The sequence below is a fragment of the Myotis davidii genome, unplaced genomic scaffold (assembly GCF_000327345.1).
Source record: "Myotis davidii unplaced genomic scaffold, ASM32734v1 scaffold96, whole genome shotgun sequence".
In the NCBI taxonomy this organism is placed as follows: Eukaryota; Metazoa; Chordata; class Mammalia; order Chiroptera; family Vespertilionidae; genus Myotis; species Myotis davidii.
Window position 1 is genome coordinate 4,701,636 of NW_006289416.1, and position 13,937 is coordinate 4,715,572.

The following is a 13,937-nucleotide window of genomic DNA, read 5'->3' on the forward strand; positions in this document are numbered from 1 at the left end:
GCGGGGAACGTTGGTTTCCTCCGTCACTGAAGCAAGCAAGCCTCATGTTAGTTTCAAGCTGCCTGGCTGCCAGCCGCCATCTTGGCCGGCACTTAATTTGCATATCTCGCTGATTAACCAATGGGAAGGGTAGCGGTTGTACGCCAATTACCATGTTTCTCTTTTATTAGATAGGATGTCACCCCAATAAGTTCATTTTAAAAAGTAACATGAGCCCTAGCTGATTTGGCTCAGTGGATAGAGCAATGGCCTGTGAATTGAAGGGTCCCGGATTTGATTCCAGTCAAGGGCACATGCCCAGGTTGCGGGCTCCAACCCCACTGGGGGGTGTGCAGGGGGCAGCAGATCAATGATTCTCTCTCCTAATTGATGTTTCTGTCTCTCTCTCCCTCTCCCTTCCTCTCTGAAATCAATAAAAATATATATTGTTTTTAAAAGTAAAATGAAATTGGGGAAAAAAATAACACTACTAATGTGCTCTACTTTTGAGAATATAAATATATAAGAAATCACAGAGTTAAAACAACTTACTGTTAATGTTTAGTTTAAGCATGTTATACTTCTTTAAAAAAATATTTCTTAAGTTTGTTTTTTAAAAGTTACTAATCACGCCCAGCTGGTGAGGCTTGCTGATTGAATGCTGACCTATAAACCAGAAGGTCATGGTTTGATTCCTAGTCAGGGAACATGCCTGGGTTTTGGACTCAATCCCCAATAGGGGGCGTGCAGAAGGTAGCCAATCAATGATTCTCTCATCATTGATGTTTTATCACTCTCTCCCTCTCCATTCCTCTCTCTAAAATCAATTTGAAAAACCTGCAAATCACATTACAAAAGTTATCACTGCAGAGTAGCTTCTGAACATTTAATCAAGTTTATTCAGCAACAAAAAGGTAATAAAATGTGAGGCCAAATTACTTAAATGACTGAAATAATCTATAATCTAACACATTAAAATGATCCAATAATCATAATGATCTAAAAATTACAATAATATAAATTTAAAATCTCATGTATACCTGTTTTTCAAGAAAGCATATCTACTGCCATGTTATTCATCAGATAATAAGCTATACCTATTATCACCTATACAACTAGAAGTTCCAAGTATATTTCGTTTTTACAGAATTTCATAAAATTTTAAAGAAAAGATCATCCTGGAGAATCCCTGACATACATTCTATTCCACACTCTCCAATTAATACTTATACTTCATGTTTTGAAGCCCTGAACCTTGCACATTGTAAGTTGTTATAGGATTCTTGGTGGTTAGCTAGTATTTGTAATGCTTTTAAAACTAACTTCTCTCAAAAGCCATTATGCCTCACAACCCTCCTCCCAATACCAGAGGGCAAAGAATATCACTACTTATCTATCTACTTATGTCTAAATTTACTAACCCTCCCCCTAACCCAGTGATTCCCAAAGTGGGCGCTACCGCCCCCTGGTGGGCGCTGCAGCGATCCAGGGGACGGTGATGGCCACAGGTGCATTTGTTTTAACTTTTTTTGTATTACCTTTCTATTCTGAGTTCAATAAATACCTTCATAATTTCAAAGTTCAATGTTTCTAATTTACACCTTTCTTTACTATATTTTACGAAAAAGGTAGAAACATTAATACATATATCTTTCTGTTTAATTCCTATTAAAATTTTAAAAAAATTAATTTCCAGGGGGCACTGAGTAATATTTTTTCTGGAAAGGGGGCAGTAGGCCAAGTAAGTTTGGGAACAACTGCCCTAACCCATTTTATCCCAAACTATAAATGGGACCTCCCTGACAACAAATTATGTTATCAAGATACCTACCCCAATTCACTACCTATCCTTCAAAAAGATGTGCATAGTCCCCAAATCACATCCAATTAACAAATTGGCAAGCAACCCAGTATTTTATCAATCTGCTCACTATAGTGCATTCCTTAGTATGGCACTAGGCAAAGAATACTAAGTTCTTGTTCTGGATCTGTTCCAAACCAAACTAAGTCACTTAAATTCTAGGACCTCAACTGCACTACTAGTGCAATGGCAGAATGACTCTATGTTCTGATCTGCACAGTACAATCTGTTTATACCTCATAATTATTAAAATAACCTCATTATTACACCTCAGAGCCTTCCTGCAAGCCCCTGGCTCCATTTTTGCCAACCAATCAATACATAATCTTATTTTATGTGTTTCTGTATAATGATCCCGTACTTTACACTGTTAATCATTAACATGGAATTCAGTCACAATTACACTAAAACTCATCCCTGAATGAAACTTATCTAAGAAACTTAATTTTCTCCTTAAGGTATGTCACAGCCCTCTGACCTCTTTTTTTTTAAATATATTTTTATTGATTTTTTACAGAGAGGAAGGGAGAGAGGTAGAGAGTTAGAAACATCAATGAGAGAGAAACATCTATCAGCTGCCTCCTGCACATCTCCTACTAGGGATGTGCCCGCAACCAAGGTACATGCCCTTGATCAGAATCGAACCCGGGACCCTTCAGTCCACAGGCTGACACTCTATTGACTGAACCAAACCGGTTTCGGCTGCCCTCTGCCCTCTTGCACTTAAAACATGAGACAGCACTTCAGCACTATGTCTGAAGGCCATTTTAAATAGCAAAATCAGTAAGCACAAAACTGCAAAATATGTGGCACTAAAAAAGGATTGCAAAGACACTTGTTTATAGTATGAGAGCTGAAAAGAGAAGTCAAGAGCACCACCTTTCTGGACCTCAGGTAGTACAGTGTGTGTTTCAGGCAACTCAAAATTTTTGCCACACTAAGCATGTCTTCATATGACTGTGAAAACATCACAAGTATTGATGCTGGGTCACAAATAAAGTTTAGCAAGTAGGTGCATTTGCAAATGCAGAATCCATAAATAATGATGATCAACTCCAATTGTTCTTACCAATTTAAGTCCTGTGAAAAGATACTTGACTTCTTGATTGATAAAACAGCTAAGCTGAAGCTGATTTTCTTTTCCTTTAGTGACTTCTTCTTCTTCAGATTCTGTGCATCTCATGCTTTCCAAAGTAAGATAAGGAAAATGGCTAATACTATTAAAATTAATAGTATCATTCATTAGCATTTAAAACATTTTGATCTTCCAATAGAGATTTATTTCAACATATTTTAAAATGCTAATTCACTTACCAACAATATTCAGTAATGAATGTAAGAAAAGGATAAACATTAAACAAACGTTAAGTTGCTATTTACACGGTCTTAAAATGGTCTTAATAACCAAAAGATAAAGAGAAATATTTTCTAAGTTTCTACCCATCAGCTAGAAAATAATACTTCTCTAAATTCATGTTTTAGGAATTGGTTCAATCTCATGTATATAACTGATGCACTCTATTGCATACAATTAAAAATTCCCTTTGAGGCAAATTAATGAAGTTGACTATGTTAAAGATGTTCATAAGAAAAAAATAATGAATATCCTTAATGTATATACACTTATCTAACCTTTAAGATCACTCCAATGGGTATACTTCTCCAAATTTCCTATTTCCATGACATGTTTTAGACATAAAAACCTCTAAAGAATTTTCCTTCCATCCCACCCACCACTCCAATCAGCCAAGGTATTTATAGCAATTCACTTCATACACTTCTAGTAAGTTCTGAGTAGTTTATACATATCTTGGCTCATAAGGATACGTAGTTTCAAACTCAACTCCAAAGTACTGGTCAATTAAACTTTTCTTTTTAGAAGGTGCCACTGCTGATGCAGATGAAGAATCTGTCTGCAAAAATTAAAATCATGTATTTATTAATATATACTACCTTCCACACAATCCAGTTTAGTTAATATATATGTAACTTTTTAAAAATGTAATCCCTTTCTACACAATCCTTCTACTGCTCAAAAAATATTGCCAAAATCTTGATGCACAATATCAATTAAGTTTAATACAATACATTGAATTCAAGTGTCAAATGCAAGCTTCCAAATTCCAACTATAGATTGACCATCTAAAATATTTAAGTACATGTCTATCTATTAAGATGAATTTATTTCAAGCCATTAGGGTGGGGATGAATCAAAGTACAATGAAGATCTGTAATCACAAATATATTTCAACTAGAAGCCCAGAGCGCATGATTCTGCTTGCCTCAGCTGGCCGCCCCGCCCATCGCCACTTGTAGCTCGTGCCCCGCCCTCTGCTGCTCGTAGCTCTCCACCGCTAGTAGCTCTCCACTGCAAGTAGCTCGAGTAGCTCATACACGGCCTGCCACGAGAGCCACTGCTCGTTTGGTCATGATTCTGTTATGACATCATGACCACAGGCCTTTTATGATATAGATTACCTCTTTTACAGAATCATCCTCTATGGCTTCCAATTTCTGTTGCAATACTCGCATCATTTGTATCCAACATTCATTAGCATCCTGTAATTTTTAGAATGACATAGTAAGTAATCCTGGCTGTGACAGTGTTTGGTCTATAGAATCATCCCAAAATAATTCATATTCTTAGGAAAGAAGAAAGCTACTTTTTTCTTTAAAAATGTTAAGCCAAGGTATTTTATGATCTCCAAAACGACAAAAATTCCAAAATAGTTTTTTTCAGTCATTCAAGACATGTTTACTGAATTCCTAATTATGCTAAACATTGTTCTAGACACTAGGAATACATAGCAGTAAATAAAGTTCAAATGGGAAACACAGATAAAAAATATATAACGTGCATTCAAGTTCAGAGAAGGGTTATGTGTGTGTGTGGGGGGGGGGAGTAATACAGGAGCAAAAACTGATTGATGCAAGGAAAGCGTGCTATTTCAATACGACAGTCAAAGAAAGTCTCTCTGATGCCCTGACATTGGAGTCATGCACTGAGAGCCAAAGGGAACAAGAGCTAAGGCCCTGCAGAACAAGGGTACATGGAGGGTTTAAAAACTAGCAAGGAAGCCCTGTTGGTGTGGTCAGTGGTTGAGCGTGGACCCATGAACCAGGAAGTCACGCAGTTGGACTCCTGGTCAGGGCATATGTCTGGGTTGTGGGCTCAATCAATCCCCAGTAGGGGGCATGCAGGAGGCAGCCAATCAATGACTCTCTGTAATCAATAAAAACATACTTTTTTTTTTAAATATATTTTATTGATTTTTTACAGAGAGGAAGGGAGAGAGATAGAGAGTTAGAAACATCTATGAGAGAGAAACATCGATCAGCTGCCTCCTGCACATCCCCCACTGGGGAAGTGCCCGCAACCCAGGTACATGCCCTCGACCGGAATCGAAACCGGGACCTTTCAGTCCGCAGGCCGACGCTCTATCCACTGAGCCAAACCGGTTTCGGCAATAAAAACATACTTTTTAAAAAAATAGCAAGGAAGCCAGTATCTGGATAGAAGCAAGGAAGACAGTGGCATCTGATGAGTTCAGAAAGGCAGCCAGAGGCTAGATTATTTAGGATTTAGATTACTTAGGGTTAGAAAATCACTAGGAAGCACTGAACATGGAACTAACATAATCTTATTTACATTTTAAAAGGCCTCTGGGGACTATATGGAGAAACATTGCAAAGAAACAGAAAAAGACAAGAGGATCAGTTAACAGAATATTGCATCACACCAGGCAAGACATAATAGAAATAGATGACTTATATTTATATTTCCAAATATATTTCAATAAGTGTAAGTGTAGGAAACCCAAGATTTACACTTATAAAATGAAAACCAAGAACCTTGACCTGATTACCTGTTGAAGATACTGTCCTTGTTCGCCCTTCTCTGCAAACTGTGGAAAAGCCATGTGCAAAAACTGCAGTAGAATAATAGGTGGAATACTAGAAGAAGTTTTATCCATGGAATCAAACAAATCTCTAAGAGCTTAAAAACAAAGCAACAGTACCTTAGTTAAGAGTGGCATATTTAACACATGCTACTGTAAATTAAATTTCAATTGCTATAAACAAAAAACTGCTTAATAACTTAATAACTTTTATGTACATCTATTCCGTTTGCAATTGTTAGACTCCTAATAAGAAAAAGATTGGTTTTCAAATCTTAATGAACTCACCAGAATTTACACTGCAGTCACTAGCTATAAACAACTTCTGAGCCCTGCCCCTCTCTCCTTGTCAGCTGCTGTTTTCCCAAAGCAGGGTATATATTAATTCAATACAAATACATATAACTTCTGTCTAGAGATCAAACAGGTATAATGTTACTGTTCTGCCACTATGCCGTTATCAAGCCATCAGTTCTTTACTCCTGACTCACTTCCCTTTACTTGGTTCCCATCTACTGAAATCCTGAATATTGAAATCTGGCTCTTTAAACAACAAACTTCCTGACTGTACTGAACAACTTAAAAAAACAAACTAATTTGCTTTCTTCAAAATCTTTCCTGTTTAACCCCTCTCAACATCATGAATCCCATAGTCATGGACTCAGCCCTGGCTTCTGGAGGTCAGAATACTTTTCCTTTGTTTGAGTTCCTATTTATCACTTTGTCTTTACTTCATGTACAGCAAAACTCTAATCTAGCTTATCTTGACTTGATAATTAAAATGTGAATGTGCCCTAACCGGTTTGGCTCAGTGGATAGAGCCTCGGCCTGAGGACTGAAGGGTCCCAGGTTCGATTCTGGTCAAAGGCATGTACCTTGGTTGTGAGCACATCCCCAGTAGGGGGTGTGCAGGAGGCAGCTGATAGATGTTTCTCTCTCATCGATGTTTCTAACTCTCTATCTCTCTCTCTCCCTTCCTCCCTGTAAAAAATCAATAAAATATATTAAAAAAATGTGAATGTTATCTATTATTGTTATAGAAATTGAAACTCAGTAAATACTACATTTCAGCACATAGAAAGCGCTCAATAAAATATTCCTGAATAAATCAATTAAACATAATGCTTAAAAAGTATTTTTGGTTCCAGCCGTTGTGGCTGTGTTTGAGCATTGACCTATGAACCAAGAGGTCACAGTTTAATTCTTAGTCCCAGCACATGCCCTGGTTGCAGGCTCAATCTCTGATAATGGGCATGCAGGAGGCAGCCGATCGATGATTCTCTCTGATCATTGATGTTTCTCTCTCTCTCTCCCTCTCCATTCCTCTCTAAAATCAATAAATATATTTTTTGGAGGGAAGGCTGAAATTTAAGCATCACTACTAAGCTATTTTTAAAATAAAAAAGTCTAAACTTTAATAACACTTTAAAGCACACACTGCTAAAAAAACGACGTTTTAAGATTTAATATGTACTATGAAGAAATTATTTAATATATATCATCTCAAAATATTTCCTTTGTTTGAAAAAAGGTCAAAAATACACTATACATTAAAAGCGACTAATGAGCCCTCATCGCTTTGGCTCAGTGGTTAGAGCATTGGCCCGCAGACTGAAGGGTCGCGGGTTCGATTCTGGTGAAGGGCACATACTTCAGTTGCAGGCTCGATCCCTGGCACCCACCATGGCGCATGCAGGAGGCAATCGATGTGTCTCTCACATTTATGTTTCTTTCTCTCTGTCTCTCCCCCTCCCTCCCACTCTCTCTAAAAATCAATGAAAAAAATATCCTCAGGAGGTTTAACCAAAAAAATAAATAAAAGAGACTAATGATATATAACAGCTAAATGTAATGTATACTCTAAACTGGCTCCTGAGGCAAAAAAGAAAAACAGCTGTACAATGGGCAATACTGGGTCAATTGGCAAAAGTTAAATAAAGTCTGTATTTTAGAGTATTATATCAGTGCTAAACTCCCAGATTTTAAAAACCATCCTGTAGTTATGAATGTCTTTATTGTTTGGAAATACATACTGAAATACACACACACACACACACACATATATATTTCAGTTATATATATATATATATATGCCTAAGCAACAGTTATGACCAGATGACTCAACGACCAGACAACTGGTTGGTAGCTATGGCACGCACTGACCACCAGGGGGCAGATCCTGCATTAAGTATCTGCCCCCTGGTGGTCAGTGCACACCCACAACCAACCCCTCCCGTGGCTGGCCAACCTCCCACAGCCCCTCCCCAGTAGCTGGCCAGCCCTGATCAGGACTGGGTGAGACAGCCCTGATGGGCCCTCATCACTGGCCAGGCCAAGGAACCCCACCCATGCATGAATTCATGCCCCGGGCCTCTAGTTCAGGAAGAAAAGACATGATGTGTGCAATGATGTGTGCAACTTACTCTCAGAAAAAAAGAATATGCATTATAGACAATAATAAACCAGACGCGACAAAAAATTAGTAATTGGTGAATTCTTGAAACTTTTCTGTAAATTTAAATTTAGTTCAAAATAAAAAAGTTTAAAAAGTCAAGAAGCAAAAAGAACAGTATTTTTCATCTCATCAATACTATAAGCCTCCTATCTATCTATATATATATATATATATATACACATATATATATAAAGAGGCAATATGCAAATTAGGCCTGGACACTGTAACAGGCCACGACGGGACAGGAGGAGTTGCATGCGCAGGTGAGGCCCAGAGTGGAGACGGAAACAGAGACAGGGGGGCCTGACCGAACCGGCGTGGCGGCTCCAGTGGTCCGGAACGGACACGGGTGGGGGGGGCGAGCCTGGGGCGGAAGGAAGGTGCGGGTCCGGCTGCCCGTGATGCCCGTCCGGCCTGACTCCCCTCGTGGCCCGCGGGGTGCCTCCTCGTACGGCAGGAGGCGGGGCGCCTCCTCACGTGATTTTAATCGTGCGCTGGGCCTCTAGTATATGATAATGGAAAAGTTGCTGAAATTCTGAGTTACTCTTAGATACCAGGTACATAAGCCATCAAATGAACTAGATAAAGGTGATCATATTTTCTCAGTACAAACTTCATTTCAAAAAACAAATCTACTTTCAGGAAAGAGGTTAGAGGAAATCTCTCTAACTCCAAATGACCCAAAAGAACTTACTATTAATAGTATTAAAAATTAAGGGTTGACCATAATGAGATACTACTTCACACACCTAGAATGGCTATAATCAAGACAAAAAAATATCAAGCATTATGAAGAATGATGATAGCAAGCAATATCAAGAATGCAGAGAAACTGGAACCCTCATACATGCTGAAAGTAATGTAAAATGATGCTGTTGCTTTGGAAAAGTCTGGCAGTTCCTCAAAAGGTTAAGTATAGTTACCATATAACCCAGTAATTACACTCCTAGAGGTTTACCCAAAATGACAACATATGTCCACACAAAAACTTATACACAAAATGTTCCACAATTTTTGTAAAAGTCAAAAAGTAGAAAACATCCAAATGTCATTCAATGATGAAAGGATAAATAAAATATGGTATATCCAACCAAAGGAACCTTATTCAGCAATAAAAAGGAATGAAGTACTGATACATGCTATAATGTAGATGAACCTTGAAATCATTCTAAGTGAAAGCAGTCAAAAAAGAGCATATATTGTGTAATTCCATTTATATCAAAAGTCCAGAATAGATAAATCTACAGAGACTGTAGCTAATTAGTGGCTGCATAGGGCTGGGAGTGGTGAAAGGAAAACAGGGTGACTACTAAAAGCTAGAGTTTCTTTTGGAGTGATGAAAATGTTCTAAAATTGATTTTGGTGTTGGCTGCACAACTCTGTAAATATACTAAAAAGCAATGAATTGTACACTTTAAATGGGTGAATTGTATAGTACATGAATATCTCAATAAAGTGGTTACAAAAAAAAAAGTATGCCTATAAAACCCCTATTATCCTAGCCCAGTGATGGCAAACCTATGACACGCATGTCAGAGGTGACACGCGAACTCATTTTTGGGGTTGATTTTTCTTTGTTAAATGGCATTTAAATATATAAAATAAATATCAAAAATATAAGTCTTTGTTTTACTATGGTTGCAAATATCAAAAATTTCTATATATGACATGGCACCAGAGTTAAGCTAGGGTTTTTCAAAATGCTGACACACCGAGCTCAAAAGGTTCGTCATCACTGAACCTAGCCCAATGATTTAAGAGGATATCCATTTTGCCTTGCCCGATGTGGCTCTGTTGGATGAGTAATGTCCCATGCACCAATAGGTCACTGTCACCCGTTAAATTCCTGGTCAGGGCACATATCTGAGTTGTGGGTTGGTTCCCCAGTTAGGGGGCGGGGCGTGTAGGAGGCAGCCTATTGATGTTTCTCTAACACACTGATATTTCTCTCTCTCGCTCTCCTTCTCCCTTCCTCTCTAAAATCAATAAAAAAAAAACAAAAAAAAAAAAAACAAGAGGGTACTCATTTTGTCAAGTTGTTCCAAAATGAGACAGGGGATACATGGCCTCATGTAAGGAAGAAATAAGTTATTTCTATCATTTAAGAATTTCCATGTCTCCTCATTCCTCATACACCACACTTCCTTACACTAATACCCACCAGGATTCTCTTTTATAATGATCACATCAACTATAATAAAACCTCTCCCTGGATATCCCTAAAGCTATATTATACTAATAAACTTAAAGCCAAAATTATAATTTAATCCAAAGATTGGTTTCCAAAAAATTCTCATATCACTGGTTTATAATTTGGATGATAAAGTAAGTCCCCAGATGTTTACAGTAAGTAGACCAATTTTAATAAGGTAATGCTTTAGAAAACACATTTTGTAAATTGAAGGCACTAAACAAACTGTGAGTAAAAATAACATTTACTGAATATTATACTCTCTCTTGAAAAATATATATTTTTAATATATATACTGACCTGCAGTAATATATTGTGCTGAAGCCATTTCCCCTGAAGCTCTCAAGGCACCAGCATACCTAGGGACATTAAGGCAGAATTAAATAATTAGGATTCAATTCATTCTCAAACTCAAATGGGAAGAAACCAGTTAAAAGGACTTATTATGACACACTCAACTGCAAGTTTCTCAGAGTTGCTTCCACCTTTCTATTTTCCATCTCTCTGGTCTTGTTCCTTTAACCGTTTGACTGCTAAGGAGCGCTATTGCGCTCTTCTTATGTTACTCCAAAAATGCGAAGAGCGCGATAGCGCTCCTGTTTTGTTTTTTTTTATGCCAAGACTGCAGAGAGCGTAATAATGCTGCTCCAAAACACTAGAATTTGTATAAAAAGTGTTTTACATTTTTTCCCATACACGCGCAATTAGTGCCGCAGTTTTGGCATATGTCCGAAAAAATACGTTAGCAGCCAAACAGTTAAGCCTTATATGAGCAAAACAGGAGTACTAAAAAAAAAAGGGAATTTAAATGAATAAAGTCACTTTAAATTCTTTCCCCTTGTCTAGCTCATCTATACCAAACATTTTCTGAAAACAGTGTAAAACAAAAAGTATAAATTAACTGTCTATTACGAAAAAAATAAAACTTCAAAATAATGAAGAAAAAAAGATATTAGATCAAAATCATTAAATCAAAATCAATTTACCTATATTCAAAACTAAGTCACTTAAATTTCAAGTCAGTTTGCTCACCTATAAAATGAGGGGTTTCTATTAAATGATTTCTAAATGCACTTTCAGCTCTAAATTGTTACCTTATAATAGTACAAAAAACTGGCTTTCCAAAGGAAATATTCAAACCACAGTATTTACTAATACAATATCTTTTATGACAAAAGATCAGAAATTATCATTCAGATAATATTCAAACATTAGGGATAGGAGAGAGATTGCATATTCACTATGATCAAAACTATGCTTACTTAATATATATCTATTAAAATGAAAAAGAGTGATATCACCCAAGACTGGCAAGAATGTGGAGCAACCAGAACTACTGACACAATCAATAATATGGATGACTCTCAGAAACTATGCTCGAGTGAACTAAGTCAAAACAAAACAAAAGCAAAAAAAAAAAAAAAGTACATTCTGTGCATTTAAGGTTCAGAATGCACGATGGTGGAAAGGGATACGGACAGAATGGAAAAGGCATAAGAAAACTTTATAGGATGGTGAAAATGTTCTATAATTTCATTGTAAAATAGGTTATAGAGAATTTGCATTTATCAAAACTGATCACACTGAACATTTAAAATGCATGCCTTTCACTAGATTTTTTTAAATTGAAATATAATCTATAATAAAAACTCTATGCTTATGTAAATAGAAAGGTCACAGAAAATATCGTTAAATTATATTCAACTGAATAGTTTTTTCTTTTTTTCATTTATTTAGATCTGTTAGAAACAGAGAATAGAAATATCACACGTTAATTTAATACTATCCCCTAAAAACTCTCACTATTACAGGAAAACATAGTTCCTACTTAAGATAAAACTATCTAATAAGCCAAATAACATTAATAATTAACTTTACAAAGAAAAACTGTTAGAAAATAGAGAGGAACTGACAGAAATACTAATGGGTTTAAAAGATAGGAATACTGAGTTTTACAGACAAAAGAACCAAGAGTCTTTGTCAAGTCAATAAATAAAAATTAAATTATGATATAAAAAATTTAAATTTAATTAAGTTAGCTTAATGTCTATTATACTTTATCACCTACAAAAAGAGGTTGTCTTAACTTTTCTATCTGTGAAATATTCAGAACAAGCAATCATACCTCAGATCAACCTAAACATTCATGAACAGAAGAAGACTGAATAACTATTTGGTAACATATACATAAATGGTATATTATATAGCACGAACATGAATGAACTACAACTATAAATACACACCATGGATAAACCAAACATAATGAGCTAGACTCAAACACAATATACTAGTATATGTTTTTGTTCATAAACAGTTCAAAATAGTCAAATAAGTCAGGTTAGTATTAACAACTTTAGAAAGAAGGCTGGAGTAGTGATTAGGAAGGGATAGGTCAGGGGGTTTAGGGAGTGCTAACAGGGTTCTGTTTATCTGTATTGGTTACATGGATGTGTTCATTCTGGGATAATTCATTTGTATACTTTTCTGGATATTATAATTCAATAATTAAAAATAAACTTTGGGCCAAAAATATGAGATTTTATAGTATTATTTTTAAAAAATGTCTAAACAGTATTTTCTAATTATTTATATGTACAATAGAGGCCCAATGCAAGAAATTCATGCAAGAGTAGGCCTTCCTTTCCCCAGCTGCCAGCACCAGCTTCCCTGTGGCACCCGGGACCCAGGCTTCCCCCAGCCGCAGGCAGACACCCAGGATCGGGATTCTCTTTAGCCCCAGCTTCATCCGGAAGGTAGTTTGGAAGGACATCTGGTCTAATTAGCATATTACGCTTTTATTATCCTATCCTATATAATAAAGAGCTAATATGCAAATGGTCATCACACCCTCGTGCCCTTGTGCCTGAACTGCTCAGACACTCAACACTGGGAAGAGAGGAACAGGGACCAGCCAGGCACAACTGAGCTCACGAGAGAGGAATGGGGACCAGCCAGCCACAAATGAGCTCATGAGAGAGGATGAAGACCAGCCAGGCTACGGCCTGAGAGAGGGACAAGCCGCACATCCTGTAGTCCCAGGCACCAGCGGCTGCAGCCCAGGAAAGGGACAAGCTGCCCACCCCGCGGTCCTGGGTGCCTGGGGCTGCAGCCTGGGCGAAGCCATCTGCCCACGGTCCCCTGCAGCTGCAGCCGGCCCGGGCAAAGCTGGCCCGGGTCCTGAGTACCTGCAGCTGGCCAGAGGGAGGGAAGCCCGGGTCCTGGGTGCCTGCAGCTGGCCAGAGGGGGGTCCCCACTGTTATCACAAGGGACTTGCTATCACAACACCTCTGATACTATCTACAATCCTCTGTTTGAAGGCATTCATGAACTAGGGGCTGCTACTGAGCCCACATTGACTACAGTTGAGAACTTCCATGGGGTGCTGCCCCAGGTAGTGCATGTTAATCCAAACCAGATTGTCTGCATCTACTGCCACAGCCTTCATCCAGAAAATGATGAGAATTATGAAAATATAAAGAGCTGTGACCTTGCTGCACTCATGCTGGAAGTGCTCACGGCCTGCTGGCCTTCAGCTCCCCCTTTTTTTTAGGG

General features: G+C 37.6%; 1 protein-coding gene across 3 annotated transcripts in view; it reads right to left on the bottom strand.

Moving 5' to 3' along the window:
• Positions 1-13,937, bottom strand: part of USP14 (ubiquitin specific peptidase 14 (tRNA-guanine transglycosylase)) — a 47,607-nt gene that overhangs the window by 16,948 nt on the left and 16,722 nt on the right. For all 3 annotated transcript variants that reach the window (XM_006761874.2, XM_006761875.2, XM_015562713.1), the window contains 5 exons: positions 10,686-10,744; positions 5,707-5,837; positions 4,319-4,399; positions 3,668-3,753; positions 2,910-3,024 (listed from right to left, as the gene is read on the bottom strand). In XM_006761874.2, coding sequence (XP_006761937.1) covers positions 2,910-3,024; positions 3,668-3,753; positions 4,319-4,399; positions 5,707-5,837; positions 10,686-10,744 — 472 coding nt within the window. The remainder of the gene's footprint in view (positions 1-2,909; positions 3,025-3,667; positions 3,754-4,318; positions 4,400-5,706; positions 5,838-10,685; positions 10,745-13,937) is intronic.